Source organism: Mustela nigripes, unplaced genomic scaffold (assembly GCF_022355385.1).
Source record: "Mustela nigripes isolate SB6536 unplaced genomic scaffold, MUSNIG.SB6536 HiC_scaffold_75, whole genome shotgun sequence".
NCBI lineage: Eukaryota > Metazoa > Chordata > Mammalia > Carnivora > Mustelidae > Mustela > Mustela nigripes.
The window spans coordinates 4,331,799-4,351,201 of NW_026739490.1; the positions used below are offsets into that span (position 1 = coordinate 4,331,799).

At 45.3% G+C, this 19,403-nt stretch overlaps 1 protein-coding gene across 2 annotated transcripts in view; it reads right to left on the reverse strand.

Moving 5' to 3' along the window:
• Positions 1–1,837: 1,837 nt before the first annotated feature.
• LOC132008141 (attractin) overlaps positions 1,838–19,403 on the reverse strand; it is a 149,082-nt gene continuing 131,516 nt past the window's right edge. The window contains exons 26-29 of one of the 2 annotated variants that reach the window (XM_059386536.1): positions 18,364–18,442; positions 13,848–13,955; positions 8,625–8,739; positions 1,838–6,319 (exon numbers count right to left, since the gene is read on the reverse strand). In XM_059386536.1, coding sequence (XP_059242519.1) covers positions 6,195–6,319; positions 8,625–8,739; positions 13,848–13,955; positions 18,364–18,442 — 427 coding nt within the window. In that variant the 3' untranslated portion in view covers positions 1,838–6,194. Of the gene's footprint in view, positions 6,320–8,620; positions 8,740–13,847; positions 13,956–18,363; positions 18,443–19,403 lie in introns of both variants that reach the window. The other variant, XM_059386539.1, reaches the window with a different exon arrangement.

Genomic DNA, 19,403 nt, shown 5'->3' on the forward strand with positions numbered 1-19,403 from the left:
TTGCGCTGAGCTTCAGGGCACCAATCTGTATAGCGGGAGTAAGAAAAGCCACTTGTTGTAACAAAGCCCCAAATCCCAAATCTCAGTGAGTCGATTAGAGTAGAAGTTTCCTTTCAGTGCTGCAAAGATCGGCATACAGCTCTTGCTGAGCGGGTGACTTACCTCTAATTGGTGACTCAGGGACCCACACGCTTTCCAACCTCTTTGGCACCTGACCTCCAGGGAGCCCCCTGTGGGAGCACTGCATGGGCCAAGTTTGGAACTGGTGTCCATCACTTCTTCCAACATTTCTTTAGCCACAGCTCACTTTATGGCCCCCCACCTAACCTGTGGGTTCAACGGCAAATTCTTTTCTTTTTTTAAATTTTTATTAACATATAATGTATTATTTGCTCCAGGGGTACAGGTCTGTGAATCATCAGGCTCACACACTTCACAGCACTCACCATAGCACATACCCTCCCCAATGTCCATAACCCAGTCACCCTATCTCTGCCTGTCCCTGGCGTTAGGGATCCAGCCACCATATCCCTGAGTTTGTTTTTTGAGATTAAGAGTCTCCTATGGTTTGTCTCCCTCCTGATCCCATCTTCTTTCATTTTTTCCCTCCCTACCCCCTACAACTCTCCGCCCTGCCTCTCAAATTCCTCGTGTCCGGGAAATCATATGATAATTGTCTTTTGCTCAGCATAACGCCCTCTGGTTCCATCCACATCATTGCAAATGGCAAGATTTCACTTCTTTTGATGGCTGCATAGCATTCCATTGTGTGTGTGTATATATATATATACACATACACACCCCACATCTTCTTTATCCATTCATCTGTTGATGGACATCTAGGTTCTTTCCATAGTTTGGCTATCGTGGACATTGCTGCTATAAATATTCCCAAAGGCAAATTCTAAAAGGTTTGGTGAACACAGGGCGTTGTCTCTGCTACAAACCACACACTCACAGATCTTCATCCTGTCCTAAGCAATTGGTGGCTCCCATGGCCCTTCCCCCTGAACAGTTTCATGGTCTTCTCCACCCTAGCAATGGCCACCAGTCCAACCATTTACCTCCCCAGCCCAGTCCCATGCGCTGGTGGGCCAGAGGGACTTAATGCCTCAATCTCCCTCCCCTACAGGAACCACAGCATTTCCTTGTTTCCTCTTCAGTTCTCAATTCCTCTCAAGCTGATCTTCCTTCTAGGACTCCTGCCCTCCATACCAGGGTGCCCAAGTGTACTGTTCTGACCCTGTTCCACGCATAGGAGCTACACCCCCGGACACAGCTCTCTGGGTGGGAAGAACATTGGAAACATCCCAGGACATGCCATGGCCGTGGAGTACTTGACCTGTCAGCACACCTGAGATTGAGCAGTCTGGAAAACCTAAACATTCAGGAACTTGTGAGAGAACGAGAAAGTCAAAGACCAAGGGCAGCTGCGGTGGCTTGGGCCTCGGCCTGGACTGTTCCCCACCCCTGTCGGCCCCCACTCTGGGAACCCTCCCCACACCAGGGCAGAGCTGCTCTTACACGGCTCTCTCTCCCCAGCACAGTCATTTCAAGGGCAACGCTGGCTACAGTGGGGACACTGGGAGTCTGCTCACAGGCTGCGCAGGGCTCCCTGTACCCCTGACTCCAAAAGGTAGCCAAGGGGCCCACCCTGCTGGTTTTATACCTTGACCGTCACTGAATGCCAAGGGCTTTCTCTTAGACAGTCTGAAAACTGGTGACCATTTTAAGCATTTCCCCCCTTTTTGTAAGGTTTTAATGATCAAACTGTAAAAATAAAGGAAGAGAAAGCAAAACAAAAAATCAAAATTCAACGCTCGGAGCAACAACCACATTTTTACCAGATCTACTTTTATTTCAGAAGGAAGTTTGTATTATAGTATTTACTTTTGTTTATATACAAGTTCTTCACATTTGTGTTTAAAATGCACAGACCTCCCTTAATTCTCTTGTTCCTGCTTAAATTAGCTGTTATTTTACAATACAAAAAATACCAAAAAATTGCAGTCCTAAATGTATGTATAACACCCACAGTCCCCAGCAATGAAATAGTTTACAATACTTACTCCATATTTACATGAGTGCAAGAGATGCTAAATTATACATATTAACAAACTAAGCTTGAATCCAAACCAAAAGTAAAAACAAAAACAAAAACCGTAAATACCTATAAAACAAAAACATTTCCAGAGCCAGAATTAATTCAACGAAACAGGCTTCACTAGTGTTTAGAATGTTTTGTGCACAAATTTCAGTTACTGAAAGTCAATTCCATTATTGCCTTTGAAAGAGAAGGCGCCAGTTCTCTCCACTCCAGACCATCTCCCTGCAGGTAAGGGTGTTTAGGAGTTTGGATGATTCCGGGAAAATGTCTCTCGGCAGGCCTGCCGTCACGGTGATTTTTATGATTGGAGCCAAGTTTGGTAAATTGGGCTCACATTTCAGACTGAGAACTGGCGCTTGGCCCAAGGACAGAACTTCTGCCTTCCTGGGTCTGTCCTCAGGGCGGCCAATTCTCACAGAAACCACCAAGAGAAAAGTTCTCCTGGGATGAGAGGCGCCGAGTTGGGTTTTGCTGTCATTCCAAAGAGCTTTCCATCTTGGTCACTGCCCTTTGCGTTAGCTTAGGTTGTTAGTAAGTGCTTAGTGAGTATTCATTGAGGGTGTGGATGGTTGAAAGAAACTAAAGGATCCAGGGTGTTCTCGAAAAATGATACCAGCACCCAAGGAAGTGAACCCCCAACCGCTCCTCAGATACACTCCGTTGAACCGAAGGAGTGAGGTGCACTGAAAAGGTCCCATGTCTTTTTTCTTCTTGTAAGCTCGCCCCAGACCTCCCAGTGAGTATCCCATCGGGAGCTTCAGGCCCGATGTTCTGCTGTTTCCTGCCCAGGGCGGTTCTCCCTCCAGGTTGGCTCAGGGAGTACCTATGGTTTGCCTTCTCGCTACATCTCCTCCCATCTCTTAGAGGTGATCTCACAGGGAACGCAGACTTCTCCGCAAACTCTAAGAGGACGAGTGGGAGATGGCCAGGCGGCCAGGCTGTGCGCGCTTCTCCGGGAGGAAACGGAGCTATCCATCAGCGAACTAGCCACCCTCCTCCCACCCCCGGTTTTCAGCACTGGGAATCACCCTCCTAGGAAACGGTCGTTCAAATTGTGGACCTAACGGAACAAAAGGCAGCCTGGAAAATCCCTTTCTAGAAAATCTGATAGGGTCGTTGAACTGAGAGACTAAGAGAAACGCTTCTCAGGACAAGACTGGTCATCCCTGGCCAGACACAGCACCAAGAGGCTAACAGATTCATGACTCCCTTGCAGAGCCAGCAGTGGTTGACAGCAACAGGCCCACCGCCTTTGATGCTCCTCACATAACGCTGTTTGAATGGGCTCCAGGCCTGATTTCTCCTTTGTGTACTGACGGACGATTTCTGTTTTAGAATCAACCGATTCGTACCAGATGCATCTGGACACACTAGCATGATGGGGATGCCTCCCCCCCCGCCCCCCGGTTTTGTTATCAATGTATCAGGGCCCAACGAGAGGACTTCTTCAGACCTGGATATCGGTATGTGGCACAAAAACATATCAGGTAAAACTCAGACACCGTTACATTTAATAAAAATAACATTAACATAGTTTTCTGTTTTATGTACACTCTGAAAGTCTGAACATTCTGGACACTACTGTATAATTATGTACAAGTGCAACATCAATGTTTTCATGACTATTTTAACTTATATACAGGCTCTCCTGTGACACGCAGCCGTCTCTCTGAAGTTCCAGATGATTCCCTCTGGGTAACTGGCTCCTAAGCCGAGGGCCTCCTTCTCCTGCCACTCCCTTCCTCTGGCCTGAGCCCCGAGGAAGCTGTTTGCCATTGGCTGCAGAGGATAAGCAGGTGGATTCAGCTGTTTCTCCACTGTTGGAGCATAAGTAAACATCACTTGCTCCTTTTTCCTTCCTTTTTAAAAATAAACTATCTTTTAGGAAAAAAACAACAACAAACCAGGTGGCTATGGGACACGGTGCATGTTATTTCAAGGCCTGGGAACCCATGGGGAAGAGACTTCTTTGGCCAAAGAAATACTGGTCCTTTGAACAAACAAGGATTTTTCCTTGTGGGCGTTCCTTCTCCAGCGGCCTCCCTCTCTCTGCCAAGAGGCCTCATGGCAATTACAGGGGGAAGGCGCCAGTCGGCGACAGGCTCTCTGTGGGTGCCGTGATGTGGAGCAGGGGTGTGGGAAGCTTGGAAGAGAAGGGGTCTTATCTAGAATTGTCTGCTCTTTGCCAATGATGTGTAAAAGCAGCTTTTTGAGAGGAGAGTCTCCAAGTAGAGGTGTTTTGTGCATCAGATAGTGTTTTAGGGTTCAACTTCCATGGAAACATCTTTCCAGGAAACTCTTCATGGGTGAGGGGTTGGTGCTGGGAAAGAGACAGCACTCCTACTCTAGGCACTGCATTTAAAGGTGAAATGCTGCAGTCTTTGCTCTTTCGAGGTATTAATTTCTCCAAACTCACAAACGAGTGTGGTCATCTAGAGATCCATCCCTATGGGATAATGCCAGAGAACCCAAGTTTTGAAGTGAAAGGGAGACCTGGGGAGGCTGCCGCATAATGCCAGAATCCAGAGCACCATACACAGGGACCCCACAACCCGCAGGCAGCGGGCTGCGGAGAAGAGCAAGACCGCCCTGCCCAACTTCAGTGTGGTCACTTTCCACATGGCATGGTTATTCCGCCTCATCCATTTTCTCCATGTGCTTTTCATCCTTCTCGGTGGTCACTGCCCTGCCCACAGCCAGCACCCAGGGCTGGGAAGGTGGATGCGGGTGCCAAGCTGAGCCTCTCCTGGAGGAGAGCGGGCAAACCAAACCGTTCCAGGTCCTTGTCCAGGCTCTGGCCATGCAGTTCCACCCGCAGCCTGAGGATGACCCAGCAACTCAGGGCAGGCTACAGGGCACACTGCTGCTCTGACGCAGGAATCCCAAGCGCTGGCATGCTCTTTTCTGCCCAAGAGAGACACGTGACATGGACGAGTCCCTTCCTCAGTGGTGTCCTGGCAGGAGCGGCCAGAAGGACTGGAGCCAATGTCAGGCCTAGAGTGGAGGGCGGGGGGCAGGGGGCACAAGAGGACCACACCTTATTTAGTGCTCGTGTCTTTTGACAGCAACATCAGCAGGAGCTTTCACAGTTTGGTCATTTCTGCTTTCCTCTCAGTCCCTGCTGCTAGGTTAAACGTTCCCTGGGGTGAGAAAATTCTTTCCTGGCTGCAAATTAGATTTTAGAAAAAGAGCAGATTGCCAATGGTAGCTATTTAAATTTTGTAAGAATGCAGGAATGCAATTATGGAAAAACTTAGGCTTACTAACTCTCCAATTGCTAGATCTATTTCAAGTCTAGGCACTTAGTGTGTGTGTGTAAGTGTGTGTGTGTGAGTGAGAAAGAGAGAGAGACAAGAGAGAGGGAGAGAGAGAGACAAAGGGAGAGGATTTCAAATGGATTAAGACTAAATTAATCAAGTTGCTATAGAAAACTACCTATTACATCAGTTTACATTCTAGGTAACACTGCTGACCTTGACATTTAAAATAGCCCCCTTCTATCTTTGTTTGATATGATTCAAAAGAGATGGACCATTGTGAATTCTCAACTAGAAAAAAGCTACTCCCTGCAAGAGAGAGATCTGCCTACGTCGTGCGAGAATAAGAAGCACATCTTTTAAAAAAGATAGCAGGCTTCAGATGAGAACAAATTCATTCATCTGACTAGTTTTTAAAAGACCATGGTTCAAGAATGACTGTTGGTGAATGTCTACTTGTAAACACTACATCTTTTGTGTTTTTTTGCAAGTTGAGACGGCCCCAAGAACAGTTTTCCGCAAGTGAACCTGAGTGTCGCTCCCAGCTCTCTCACTGGCTCTGCCCCGGCCTCCTCCAGCAACAACTGGATCCCCCCTGGACCTGCTATTCAATCCATTATTTCCTATGCAAAAGTAAAAGGTTAGATGCTGGAGCACAGATGGGAGAAACCGGCAAAGAAAGCTTGTGAACATGCAGAGGAGTCGGATGTGTCGAGGGTTTCCAGTCTTCGGCCCGCTCCACGCAGCGTCTCCCCGCCTGCCCCCTCCCTGCAGACGGCGCCGGCACGCCGCCCCCCCAGGCTCGCTCACGGAGAGTCCCCAGCCCAGCCTCAGATGCAGGTCCCGGGCTGCGCGGGGGGCTGCTGCTTCCGGTTTCTCACGGCTCCTGACTTCTCTTTGTACACTATTGGCATCTGCTGAGAAATGTCCACCAGGGCGCTGGCCACCGCGAGACCTGGGGGGAGCCACGGGGAACACACGGTGAGGAGCAGTTTGCTTTGTTTTTAAACATAATTTCAGAAGACAGTTTTTTGTTTTTTTACATTCCTGGGGTGCAATGAGCAAATAAATAAGTACAGAGGGAAAAAAACCTTCCTTCGTTCCACACTGTGCTTCCCTCCACCCCCGCCTTGCTTTCAATAGTTTTTATATATTCTTTCAGGGTTTACTGATGCAAACACAAATGCATATACTTCCTCCCCCCCATCCCCCGACTTTTTACACAACAGATGTAGCTTGCTGTTGGGCAGATCAACGAAGCAAAGAGCTCTGCCGGGCAGTTGGAGCACTAAGACAAGAATACAGTCACGCTCTAAGTGCTACATTTTTCCTGCAGGCCTCCAGAAGGGTGCCAAGAGAAAGCAGCAAATTCGATTCATTCCACATCACCCAGCCAGCACTAGTTATTTTTGTTATCTATCCTATGGCACAGGTTAGGACAGACTCTGGGGCCAGAATCTGGAATACCTAAGGATCTTTAACCATCCCATGCCTCATTTGTAAAATGGGGACAATAACGTACAGGGCATGTGTGAGGAGTCAGTGAGTGAACCCACAAGAACATGTGAGAATGGTACCTGGCTCGTCACCTCACCGCCTCCACCACCTTTGCTTTAGGGACTAGTGGTTCCATTCTTCATTTTGTACTAGGAACTGATTCACCTGATGTTCGGTGGGGAAGGCACAGGTGTGGAGAGCTGGATTCTCAATGCATGGGAACCAGCCAGGGGAGGCTCAGAGCCCTGCTGAGGTTCTCAGAGGCCATGTTAGGGCTGCCTGTTACTTCACCTATAAAATGGAGGAATTGGGGGCAGTGGGGATAGATTTTATGTAAAGTGCCTGGTGTGCAGTGGGGAATCCACTGTTCGGAGACACTGTTTTGAGCAAAGGCAGAGCCAGGTGCTCTGGGAGTCCAGAGGAAGGACCATCTAAAATAGGGTGTAGAGAAGAAACCATCTAAAATGGGGGGGGGGGGGTCTTACTTGGGAAGAATCTCAAGCAGTGAACAGGCCTTCATCAGGAATTGAGGGAGATGGGCTGGGCAGGAAAGGCCACAGTATGGCAAGCCTGTCACTTCCCTACTCTAGCCAGGGCCTTGCTCTCAGGGAGCAGGGGCCAAGTTTGCTGAGCTGGAAGTGACAGGAGACAATGCTCCGGAGTTCAGGTCAATGCGTCATTCTGACCTTGACATGGGTAAGGCTGATTTAGGAGCTGAACTCATATTCCCAGGTGAGAGCAAATCAAGCAGTTCCCCTATGAAATGAAGACAATAAAGCCTGGCCTGGCTGAGCCTAAAGGTCTCACTCCTGAGGACCCAGAAACCATTTCAAGAGCTCAGCCGGAGGAGGCTCTGGATCTGAGGGCTGCACTTGCTGCGGAGCTCTGGGCTGGGCAAGGATTCCAGGACATACTTTATCACAGACACGAGACTTTCTCTGGCTAAGGCAACCCTGACCCTCAAAATCAGTTCAACTGAAAGCTGTCTAAAACGTATGGTGCATCTTGTCTGAGGCATCCCTCAGAGTATTCCACAATGAATCAGGATATTTCCAAAACTGTATTCCATATCTCCTTAGCCTTTGATAAGAGGATGTCTATTGAAATCATGATCTGTGTACTTGACGGAATTGCATAAAAGAAACTGGTAAAAACGTGGGGCAGTAAAGTATTAAAATATTTATGATAGTTACATGAAAAAAGAAGAATAAAAATGAGATCTATACAATTATTTCAACAAAGCTGGCCAGGGCTGGCAAGGAAAGAGAACAATGAACACTGGTGGATTGTGAGTACATTTCTAAGACGTCGTATAGGTTGTTAAAACTGCTGTTTGTGCCTTCTGTCTAAAACAGAGTGAAAGATGAAAGAAATGGAGCAGCGCTGGAAATACCAAGTTGAGGGTGGCCAGCTTGGAGGAGCTAGCTGGGGCCACTAGAGTAGGTAAGACGACTGTGGATGAGCATATGGCTGGAGGGCAGAAGGCCTCCAGTCAGGGCTGAGCACGGGAGAAAAGCCAGAGCCAGCAAAAGCGCAGCAAGGGAAGGTGTGGCCGGGAGCGTCACCACCATTGGGAGGCCGAGGGAGCGGGGTGCTCCGGGCTCATCCCTGGGAAGGAACCATGACCTCAGGGCAGACAGTGCAGGGAACACCAGGGACAATGGGATCATCTCCCCCGGATCCTCACAATGACGGGAGGTAGGCACAGGCCTCCGGAACACCCATGTTCCCGTCCTGTTCGTCACCGGCCCTCATCCACTCACCTGACTGCCCAGGAGGAGGGATTCCGCCAAGGCCTCGAGGGAGCCTCACAAACACAGAGAGGACAGCAGCTCTGTTGCCAAAACACGGCTCCAGGGCAATGGGTTTGGGAACAGTCTGGTGGGAGATAACAAAGAACTACCTAAACCGGGGTTTCTCACATGTTAATGATGCAGCCTTCATTTCTGAATTTTTTTTTTCATTTTTAATAAAAATTTAAATTCAATTAATTAACATATAATGTATTATTGGCCTCTGAGGTAGAGGTCAGTGATTCATCCGTCTTTTACCAGTCTTATATAACACCCAGTGCTCACTACATGTCCATCACCCAGCTACCCCATCCCCCTTGTGATTTTTAAAGATGCCCTCTATTAGTTTCTATTGCTGTGTAATCTTGGTTGCTTACAGCAGCACTTATTTTTTTTATAGCTTTTAAAATCTTTTTATGAACATATAATGTATTATTAGCCCCAGGGGTACAGGTCTGTGAATTGCCAGGTTTACACACTTCACAGCGCTCACCACAGCACACACCCTTCCCAATGTCCATGACCCCACGACCCTCCCCCTGGCAACCCTCAGTTTGTTTTATGAGATTAAGTGTCTCTTATGGTTTCTCTTCCTCCCGATCCCATCTTGTTTCATTGATTCTTTTCCTGCCCCCCAAGTCCACTTCCTCATATCAGGGAGATCATATGAGAGTTGTCTTTTTCTGATTGACTTATTTCGCTAAGCATGATACCCTCTAGTTCCATCTGTGTCGTCACAAATGGCAAGATTTCATTTCTTTTGATGGTTGCAGAGTATTCCATTGTGTATATATACCACATCCTCTTTATCCATTCATCTGTTGATCGGCATCCAGGTTCCTTCTATAGTTTGGCTATTGTGGACATTGCAGCAGCACTTATTTATTGTCTAGCTCGGCTGGGCAGGTCAGAAGTCCAGAAGAGCTCCGTAGAGTTCCTGCTTACAGATATAGATCTGTTCATCCCTTCCATCAGTTCTGGGAAATTCCCAGCTCTTATCTCTCAAAGGTCTCCAGGATCTTAGCTCTTATCTTCACAGGCAGAAGTCAAGTTAGCATCTGGGCTGGCTCTTTTCTGCAGGCTCTAGGGAAGGATCTGTTCAAAGCTCTTTCAGGTGCCCTCAGGTGGCCAGCAGAATCCAATTCCTTGCAACTATAGGTCTGAGGTTCCCACTTCCTTGCTGCAAGGGGCCACTCTCTTCCAGAGGCTTCCTCCCACAGTCCTTCCAGCTTCAAATCAGTGCTGGTGTGCCAAGTCCTCTGCATGTTTCCTCTTCTGCCACCACACAGAGAAAAGCCCCTCAGTGTCTTAAGGTCTCAGCTACCTTGGGATTTGTATGACTTCTGCCCAATCCCTTCAGAGCAGCACTTAGAATAGTGATGGACTGAAAAACCATGAGTGGGGAATCGTGGTGGCCATCTTTAGAACTCTGTCTCCATACCCCCAAATGTGTCATTCATTTCTTTCCATTTGGTTGAGAAAATGACTTCTGGAACCGCTGTGGCTGCAGCACAGGGAAGGATGGGGGAGGTGAGAGGACAGTGGTTTAGATTAGTGCGGTGACAGCGGTGCAGGGGTGTGCAGGGGTGGAAGACAGAACCAAAGACATGTGCTGATGGACTGATTGTCCGATGAGAATGAGAGCAAGCACGGACCAAGCACAATTCCAGGAGTTTGGCCTGGAGCGGCTCAGATGATGTACGGAGTTGGGGGCGATATGCCCAGGAGAGGTATTGGGGGGATAATATCCACAGCTCAGCTTTGGATAGGTCAGCTCTGAGACTGCTGCCAAGACAAGTGGGGACGCCGAGTAAGCAACCAACTGGATACAGGAGTTGGTGGCTCCCAGGAGAGCTCTGAGATCATGGTGTTAAGATGAACCCATGATGGAAAAGATCACTGCTGTGGTCTGAATGTGTCCTTCTAAAATCCATATGTTAAATCTTAATGCCTAAAACAATATTTGGAGGTAGGGCCTCTGAGAGGTGATTGGAGTCCTCATTAGAGGGACCCCAGAGAGCTCCCTAGCCCCTTCCACCACGTAAAGTCAGAGTGAGAAGGCACCATCTACGAACCAGGAAGGGGGCTCTCACCAGACCCTGAATCTGCCGGCACCTTGATCTTGGACTTCCTAGCCTTGAAGATTCTGAGAAATTTCTGTCATTTCTAGGACACCCAGTCTCTGCTGCTTTGTATGCAGCTCAAAAAGACTAAGATGGATATCAAAGGAGTGAGTGTAGAAGGCGTGAGAGGAGGCCCAAAGACCGAGGCGGACCTGCACCGCTCTTAAGAGGTGTGGGGAAATGGAGAGCGTTGAATAGAGAACACTGAGCCAGAGCAGCCAGAAGGTGAGAGTGTATGTGTCCTGGAAAGAGAGTCAGTACAGCATTTGATGGAGTAACCAACTGGGTCATAGGCGGTTGACATATGATGTATGGTGCCTCTCAGTACTTGCAATTTGTCTATTTTTTTTTAATCCCACAAATTGTTATTTTATCATATTTGCTTAGATGTGTATATGCTTACCATTTCATTTTCTCACTCTTCCTTCTTATTCCTCAGTCCATCCTTCTGGGTAGTTTAACTTTCTCCCAGCACATCCTGCAGACATTTCTTTTGTACAGGTCTGTGGTGCTCAACTCTGATTTCCTTCTCATCGGAAGAAATCTTCCTTCTGTCCTCATTCTTGGAAGGTGGTTTCAGGGGCATGCTATCCTAGACTGGCAGTTCTCCTCCTGATGTCATTTGGAGACATTCTTCCACACTCGCTTGGCTTCTGGTGTTACTAATGAAAAGTCAGCTTTGCTCTGTCATTTCCTTTTGGTGATCTTACCCACCCCCCAGTTATTTTTTTAATATAATAAATCAGATAACATATACCATCTTAACCTCTTTTATTTTTTAAGACTTCTTTTATTTGAGAGAGAAAGAGACAGAGACAGAGATAGCAAAGAGCACACATGTGGGGAGGTGAGGGAGAACCAGACCCCCAGCTAAGCAGGGAGCCCAACACAGGGCTCAATCCCAGGATCCTCGAAGACAGACGCTTAACTGACTGAGCCACCCAGGCACCCCCCCCCATCCTAACCCTCTTATTTTTATTTATTTATTTATTTGGTGGGGTGGGGGCGGGGAGGGTGAGAGGGAGCACAAGCAGGGGGAATGGCAGGGAGAGGGAGAAGCAGACTCCTTGCTGAGCTGGGAGCCTGATATGGGGCTCGACCCCAGGATCCAGGGATCATGACCTGAGCTGAAGACAGACTCTTAACCAACTGAGCCATGCAGGCACTCCCCCCCACTTTTCTTCCATCCTAACCCTTTTTACGTTTACACTTCAGAGGTATTAAGTATCATGTTGTTATGTAACCATTACCACAATCCATCTCCAGAACTCTTCTCCTCTCACAGAACTGAAACCCTACACCCCTACTGACTCCCTATGCCCCTCTTCCCCCCCCCCCGCCCACAACCTCCATTATACTTTGTCACTAGGGATTCAAATACTCTAGATAACTCAGAAAAGTGGAATCATACAGTATTTGTTTTGTGACTGGCTTATTTCACTTAGCATAATGTCCTCAAGGTTCACCCATGTAGCACACATCAGCATTTCCTCCCCTTTTAAGACTGACTAATATTCCTTTGCGTGTATAGGCCACATTTTGCATACTCATTCACCTACTGATGGACATTAGGGTTGCGCCCATCTTTTAGCTATTGTGAATAATGCTGCTATGAACATGGGTTCATTCCAGCAGGTATATCCAGAAGAGGAACTGCCAGATTACATGGCAATTCTATTTTTTTTTTTTTTAAGGGAGACCAATACTGTTTTCCACAGTAGCTACCTCATTTCACATTCCCACTAACAGTGCTCGAGCATTCCGATTTCTTCACACTGTGGCAATCCCACAGTATAAGTATAAAAGCCACATTAGGTCTTCTCCTTTTATCCTCCATATTCTTATCATTTGTCACAGTTTCCATCTTCTTGTCTCACTGTTCTGCATTCTGTGTAATTTCTTCAGATTCATCTTCCAGTTCAAAAATTCTGTCTTCACTTGAGTCTGACATGCTGTTTAACGTGTAAACTGAGTTATTTAAAAAATCTCAACCCCTATATAGTCCATTTTTTTAAAAAGTTTATTTATTTATTTAAGTGATCTTTACACCCCATATGGGGCTGGAATTCACAACCCCGAGATCAAGATCACATGCTCTACCAACTGAGCCAGCCAGGCGTCTTCGTATGTTCCATTTCTAATAGTTCCATTTGGTTCTTTTTAAGATCCGGTCCTTTTTGATTCATGGTCTCCTCATCTTTACAACTCCATCTTCCCATCTTTAAACATTTCAGACAGAGCTATATTGTGTGCTTGAGATGCCACTCTGACACGGGAAGTTCTGTCTAAACCACTGTCCATGGCGTCTGCTAACTCTTATTCCCAGTGAGTTGTCTCTCTTGTCCTTGGTGAGCTCTGATGGCTTGATCTTGATCTGTGGGGATCCTACATGGCTGGATTGGGGATGCTTTCCCACAGAGAGGATCTGCACCTACGTCAGCATGGTGTGTTACCAAGTAGGAACCACTTCAGGCCACACATCGTTCTGGCTTGGGTTCACGATTTGTTCTTTTTTGCGGGGAGGGACAAGAGAGTATTCCCTGGGAATTTCACCTACTTCCTCTGAGCTCAGTAATGTTTTAATAAGTATTTTAAAATTCAGGATCTATAGTTGTTTCCCCAGATTATCTGAAATATTTCATCATTTTGCTAAAAGAGAAACTTTTCTCACTTTCTTCCTCATTTCCTTTTGGAGGAGTCAGAAATATTTATATTCCATGGAATGCATAGTGACTCATAATTTTTTCCCCTTTAAGAAAATTCCCTAAATTCCTTATAAAAAGCAATGTTGCAATTTAGCTCTTTTCCAATATAAATTTGAAATTATTATGTCACAGAATACTTAATAAGAATTTGAGACAAACCATTTATATTTTCAAATTCTTTGACCACAAGAATGCTTAACAACATGAATGAAAGACTGAAAAATGAAAGCAAAAGAGTATCTGACAACATCAGCGTGCTGTCTGATGGCTAAAGAGAGAGAAAGAGAGGAACATACCATTACGAGGCAATAGAATAAGGCTCTTGTTCTCTGCAAGTTTTCGGGACTTTTGAATCATGTTCTCACCTTTATACTCCCCCCAATAAGATCAGGAGGCTCTTCATCTGTTTCCAAGGCAACATTTACGGAGGCAAAGGGGCGACTGGCCATCTGCTGCATCTCTCTTAGAAGTTGCTACGAAGTAATATTGTGGCAAGTGTTAGCAGACCGAGTGCTGAGGGGAATTTAATAAGGGATGCAACATATTAAAAGTACCTCATCCTTCCCACTTCAAACAAATCAAGTCCAAAACGATATTTTTTAGACAGCTGGAGAAAACTGGACACAGACCAGGTATCATTGGGATTTGCTAAATTTTGTTAATGTGATGACAGTACTATTATCGTATATTAAAGAAAAAAAGGTCCTTACTGGTTAGAGATACAGGATAAGTACTGATGGACAGAGTGCTGTGGTGCCTGCTTGTTAAGTACATTAAATAAATGACGTAGCCCTGTCTCCTCGTGTTTTTATTACTAAAGCCAGGCTTTCTTCCTTCCTACTGAAACTTGTACTTAGACCACAGATAGGAATGGAAAGAGCTCTCTGTTCCCAGGGTGGGTATAAGTTGAAAACAAAAACATGTGAAGTCTGGCAGAGTTAACACTCCAAAACCCAGCTCAGCGCCTTGCACATGGTGGGATCAATATATATCAATCATGTATCATTGAGGATATTAGCACTCTGGGCACATCACTGAAGCCTGGAGATCGGTCATGCCATGGAAGACAACCAGGCCTGCCTTCAAATCGCCCACTTGGAACTATGGTAGGAGACAGAATCTTAGTCTGGATAGATCAGGGCTCTGTTTTAGAAGGATATTTTTATCTTAAACATTTTCTTAAAACACTAACATTCTACATCTCGTCAAGCTGTTGGTCCACTTACTCAACAAATACAAGTGGCAGCCCTACTTTGGGTTCTGCACTATTCCTGGAGCTGGAGTCACAGCAGGACAGAGCGCCCACGCTCCTCCGGTTTGCAAGCTCCTTTGGGAAGAGTGCAGGAGGTAATGTGTGTAGGCGTCTAGTGAGCACTTCAGGAGTGTCAACTGTTATGACTTCTGTAATAAATCCCAGTAAGTCATTTCTTCTACAAATCCAAGAGGGATAAGCCATGACTGAAGCTGGGGAAATGCCGAAATATATTCTCAACAGCCGGGTTCACAGTTACAGAGAAATTTTAAATGGCAAGGGGAAAAGCTTAGTTAGTTTGTTGATAAACACTGTTGTCATAAGCATACTTTTCTAGGGGTGGGGGAATTCTTAAAGAAGTTTAATCTGGGACTTCTAAAGAAATTTAAATGATTTAAAAAACAATATGCTGGGGCACCTGGGTGGCTCAGTGGGTTAAGTCTCTGCCTTCGGCTCAGTTCATGATCCCGGGGTCCTGGGATCAAGCCCCGCATCGGGCTCTCCACTCAGCAGAGAGCCTGCTTCCCTTCCTCTCTCTCTGCCTGCCTCTCTGCCTACTTGTGATCTCTGTCTGTCAAAGAAAAAAATAAAAAAATAAAAATAAAAAAATAAATAAAAAACAATATGCTGGGGGAGTCTGGGTGGTTCAGTGGGTTAAGGCTTCTGCCTTTGGCTCAAGTCGTGATCCTGGGGTCCTGGGATCGAGCCCCGCATTGGGCTCTCTGCTCGGCAGGGAGCCTGCTTCCCTTCTTCTCTCTGCCTGCCTCTCTGCTACTTGTGATCTCTGTCAAATAAATAAACAAAATCTTTTAAAAAAAAATAATATGCTGAAGAAACTATTGTTCTTACGGAACCTAAATAAAGCCTATCCTAACCCTGCAAGGTAGGAATCTTCTAATTCTTCCTTCCTCCTTGATAAAGCATGTTCTCTGGTGTAGCTGAAGAAAAGAAAACCTCTTCTTCATCAGACATTCATCATTCCTACAGAATGGTGAAATATCTTGTTAAAATTTTATTTAGAGTCACAAGCATACTTTTTAAAAACCTTTTTCTACAAGGTGTTCATCCTCTCCATATTTTCTTTCAAGTATGTTGCAAACATTTTCTAGTGGGCTGTTTGTCTTCACTGATTTATTCTTGATACACTTTATTACTTTTTATGCAGGCAAATCGCTACTCTACTGTGTTTCTATCATCTTATCTGAAAATAGTAACTTTGCCCCCTAATAGTAATAAAATTTATTTCTCTTTCTCAGAGTGCACAGCTTAGAATGTCCAGAACAGAATTAAGTGACAATGGGGCCTATAGGACTAGGCACGTGGCCTGTGAGGACTGAAGTCCCAAGTTTAAAGCCCAGTTTGGTCTCATAGTAACTGTGCAATGAGGCACAGAGTAATTTATTTTTCTGCCTCCCCGAGCCTCAGTTTCCTCATCTGTGAAACAGGGTCAGTAAGTATTTCACAGGCTTGTTATGAAGAGTTAATCAGTTAATCTATATAAAACCACTTAGAACAGTGCCTGGAATTTAGAAATGCTCAAATGCTAGCTCTTCTTATGACAAACTTGTCTAGATTTTGTTGGTACAACCTCTAGTATTTTTATATCTTGAGTGATCGGGATATTCTTTATGGTGTTAAAGGGGGTATTATTTTTGAGTTTACTAAGAGTTTAGTTTTTAAAGCAGGAACCAGTGTTGAATTTCAATAAATGACTATGTGATTACTTGGCCACTACTAAACATTTAGGTACTATTTTGACCCACTGATATAAGGTATTCTGACAGGGTTTCTGGGAGCAAGTGATCCTTTTATTACACTGGTAAATTAGACTGTTCCACATACAGTCACTGTGTGACTGGCCTTTGTTTCGGTTTCTAAGTTTCTATGCATACAATGAATGAGGACTCTTTAAGCTTTCCATCTTTTCCCTTTATCTGCAACAGTTTAGGTATTTTGGAAATAATTCTCCTAAACACTCAAGGAGAAATAGACCATTATTATTATTTCCATAAGCTCATCTCAAATGGAAACTCCTAGGGTAATGCCCTTCATGGAGAGAGTAATATTTTGACACCTTTTTAATTCCTTCTCTGGCTACTGGTTTATTGAGGATTCCCACTTCTTTCTTACTCTGTTTGGATAACATGTATTTCTTTTTTTTTTTTTAAGAATTTTAAAAAATGGTACAATTCATTGGGTATTAAAATGTATTAGTAATGAGGGCGCCTGGGTGGCTCAGTGGGTTAAGCCGCTGCCTTCGGCTCAGGTCATGATCTCAGGGTCCTGGGATCGAGTCCCACATCGGGCTCTCTGCTCGGCAGGGAGCCTGTTTCCTCCTCCTCTCTCTCTCTGCCTGCCTTTCTACCTACTTGTGATCTCTCTCTGTCAAATAAATAAATAAAATCTTTAAAAAAAAAAAATAAAATAAAATGTATTAGTAATGAGGCTACTAAAAAAAATTCCTCTGAATATGTTACCCACTGAATTTTAAGAATGATAATAAAAAGGATGCAACATTACCTCTATGCTAACATCACCTTTATGTGGGTCAGAAAAGGGGTCACGGCCCCCAGGAGGAGGCCCTCATTACAGACAGTGTGGTAACAGACTGTTCTGGTAACAGTGCTGTGGGCCTCTGAGTTTTGACTTGGGATATTTCCGTTCTCTTCTAAATCTTGTCTGTAGATCGATTTTTATATAGAAAAGGGCATGAATAGAATACAGAAGACAGAGGAGTGTGGTCAGCCTAGACCTCAGTGCCCCTCCATTATCAACAATGCAACAGGAGACAGGACTGCTAGAAGGCAGAGTAATAACATCGGTGAAAGGTGTGGTAAATGAAGAGTTTATACTGTCACTTTTAACCAAGTTCATTTATTTGACTGGTCACAATTGTAAATACTTGAGAGACTTAGTATTTTTTTTAATTAACATATAATGTATTATTAGTTTCAGGGGTACAGGTCTGTGATTCATCAGTCTTATACAACACACAGTGCTCACCACAACATGTGCCGTCCTCAATGTCCATCAACCAGTCACCCCATCCTTCCACCCCTCCCCTCTCCAGCAACCCTCAGTTTGTTTCCTGAGATTAAGAGTTTCTTATGGTTTGTGTCCCTCTCTGGTTTCATCTTACTGCATTTCGTTATTACTTTTGGAACAGAGTTCTGGATATATATCAAGACTCATTAAAAAAATGAAATTCAAGCAAAAACTTAACTAGACACTGATTTATCTTTGAGTGATGAGACATTTCTGAGATGCTTAGCTGGTTGATTTTACCCTCCTTCTCATGAAAAGCCCTACTACTGAGTACCCAGATCTCCTGCCTGAGTTAAGGACAGACTGCTGGTAGAATGAGTAGAATCAGCAGCTGTAAGTCAATACTAAAGACTAAAAATACTAAAGATTCCTTTTAGAAAGTTAAAGGCATGTGGTGCAGAACTAATTTTACTTTATATACACTAATCAAAATCTACAGACCACATTCTGCAGACAGGGCAGCCCGAGTCCCCCTGTGAGATGTCTATCAATTATCACTAAATCACTAAACTGACCTGCTTTAGAGAAACAGAAAGGAAGCAGCTCTCACAGGCATTCATGAACCTTCATCCCCTGAGGCTTACCTCTCTCCGCCTGGAGGCCCAGCAACTTTGTTTGATCTTCCAAACCACAGCAGCCACCAGGAGCAAAGAGAGGAAACAACTGTGAGAAAGGAAAGTACTGAGTTATTATCCCAGCCCCCAGAATCAGCACTATCACCCACCCACGCCTCGGCCAGGCAGGAAGGGTCACCCCAAGGCCCAACTCCGAGCACTTTTATCATAACTCATCACAACCAAGTCCCAGCTCACAGAAGCAAGTGGGAGAAGGCTGTGAAGAGCTGAGCTTCCGGACTACATAATACTGTCCCCAAAGGCACTGGCTAAGAGCTCCAACCACCCACTGGGCCTTTTATCAGAATGGCCCCTCAAGGCTTATCCCAAAGAAGAAAAATAAAGCCTAGGATAATAATAATGAATGACACGCATGCTATTTAATTGACTTAGCAAACCTTTACTGATAAAACTAAAAAAATGAGAAAAGTTCGTTATAAACGTAACAACCAGTTTTTCATACGGGAGAGGAAAACACAAGAAGAAATAAATGTATATATAATAATATATATTCAATCATAGTTTTATAAAAAAATTCATATAATTTTTATAAAATAAAATGATCAACCTCAAGCCAAATAACTTTCTTAAAAGTATTAGGAGAGAATAACTCGCCACTGGTTTTATAACTAAATGCTTTAATGTTCTCTTGTCTGTAAACCAGGTGTGGATGGTTTGAAAAGCAACCTCGACAGCAGACAGAATGACGGACTTCTGTTACCACAGACACTAGGCATTTGCAGCATAAGTCTGCTTCCAACTGCAGCCCCAGTGCACCCAGCTGCTGGCTGGAGGCAGGCCCTCAAGCCGGCTGCAGGGGGCACGCTGAAGTGTGAGGATGACTGAACTCCCACCCTCTTAAGGCTCCCACAGCTCCCCGCTGCCCTGACATCAATGAGGGAAAGATATCTCCAGTGAATTCCCTGACGTGAAAGAGAAGGGGCTTGCCAGGGTCATCACTCGAGGGAGAGCCTCCTGGTTCCTGTCTTACTGGGCCTCTCAACTGTCCT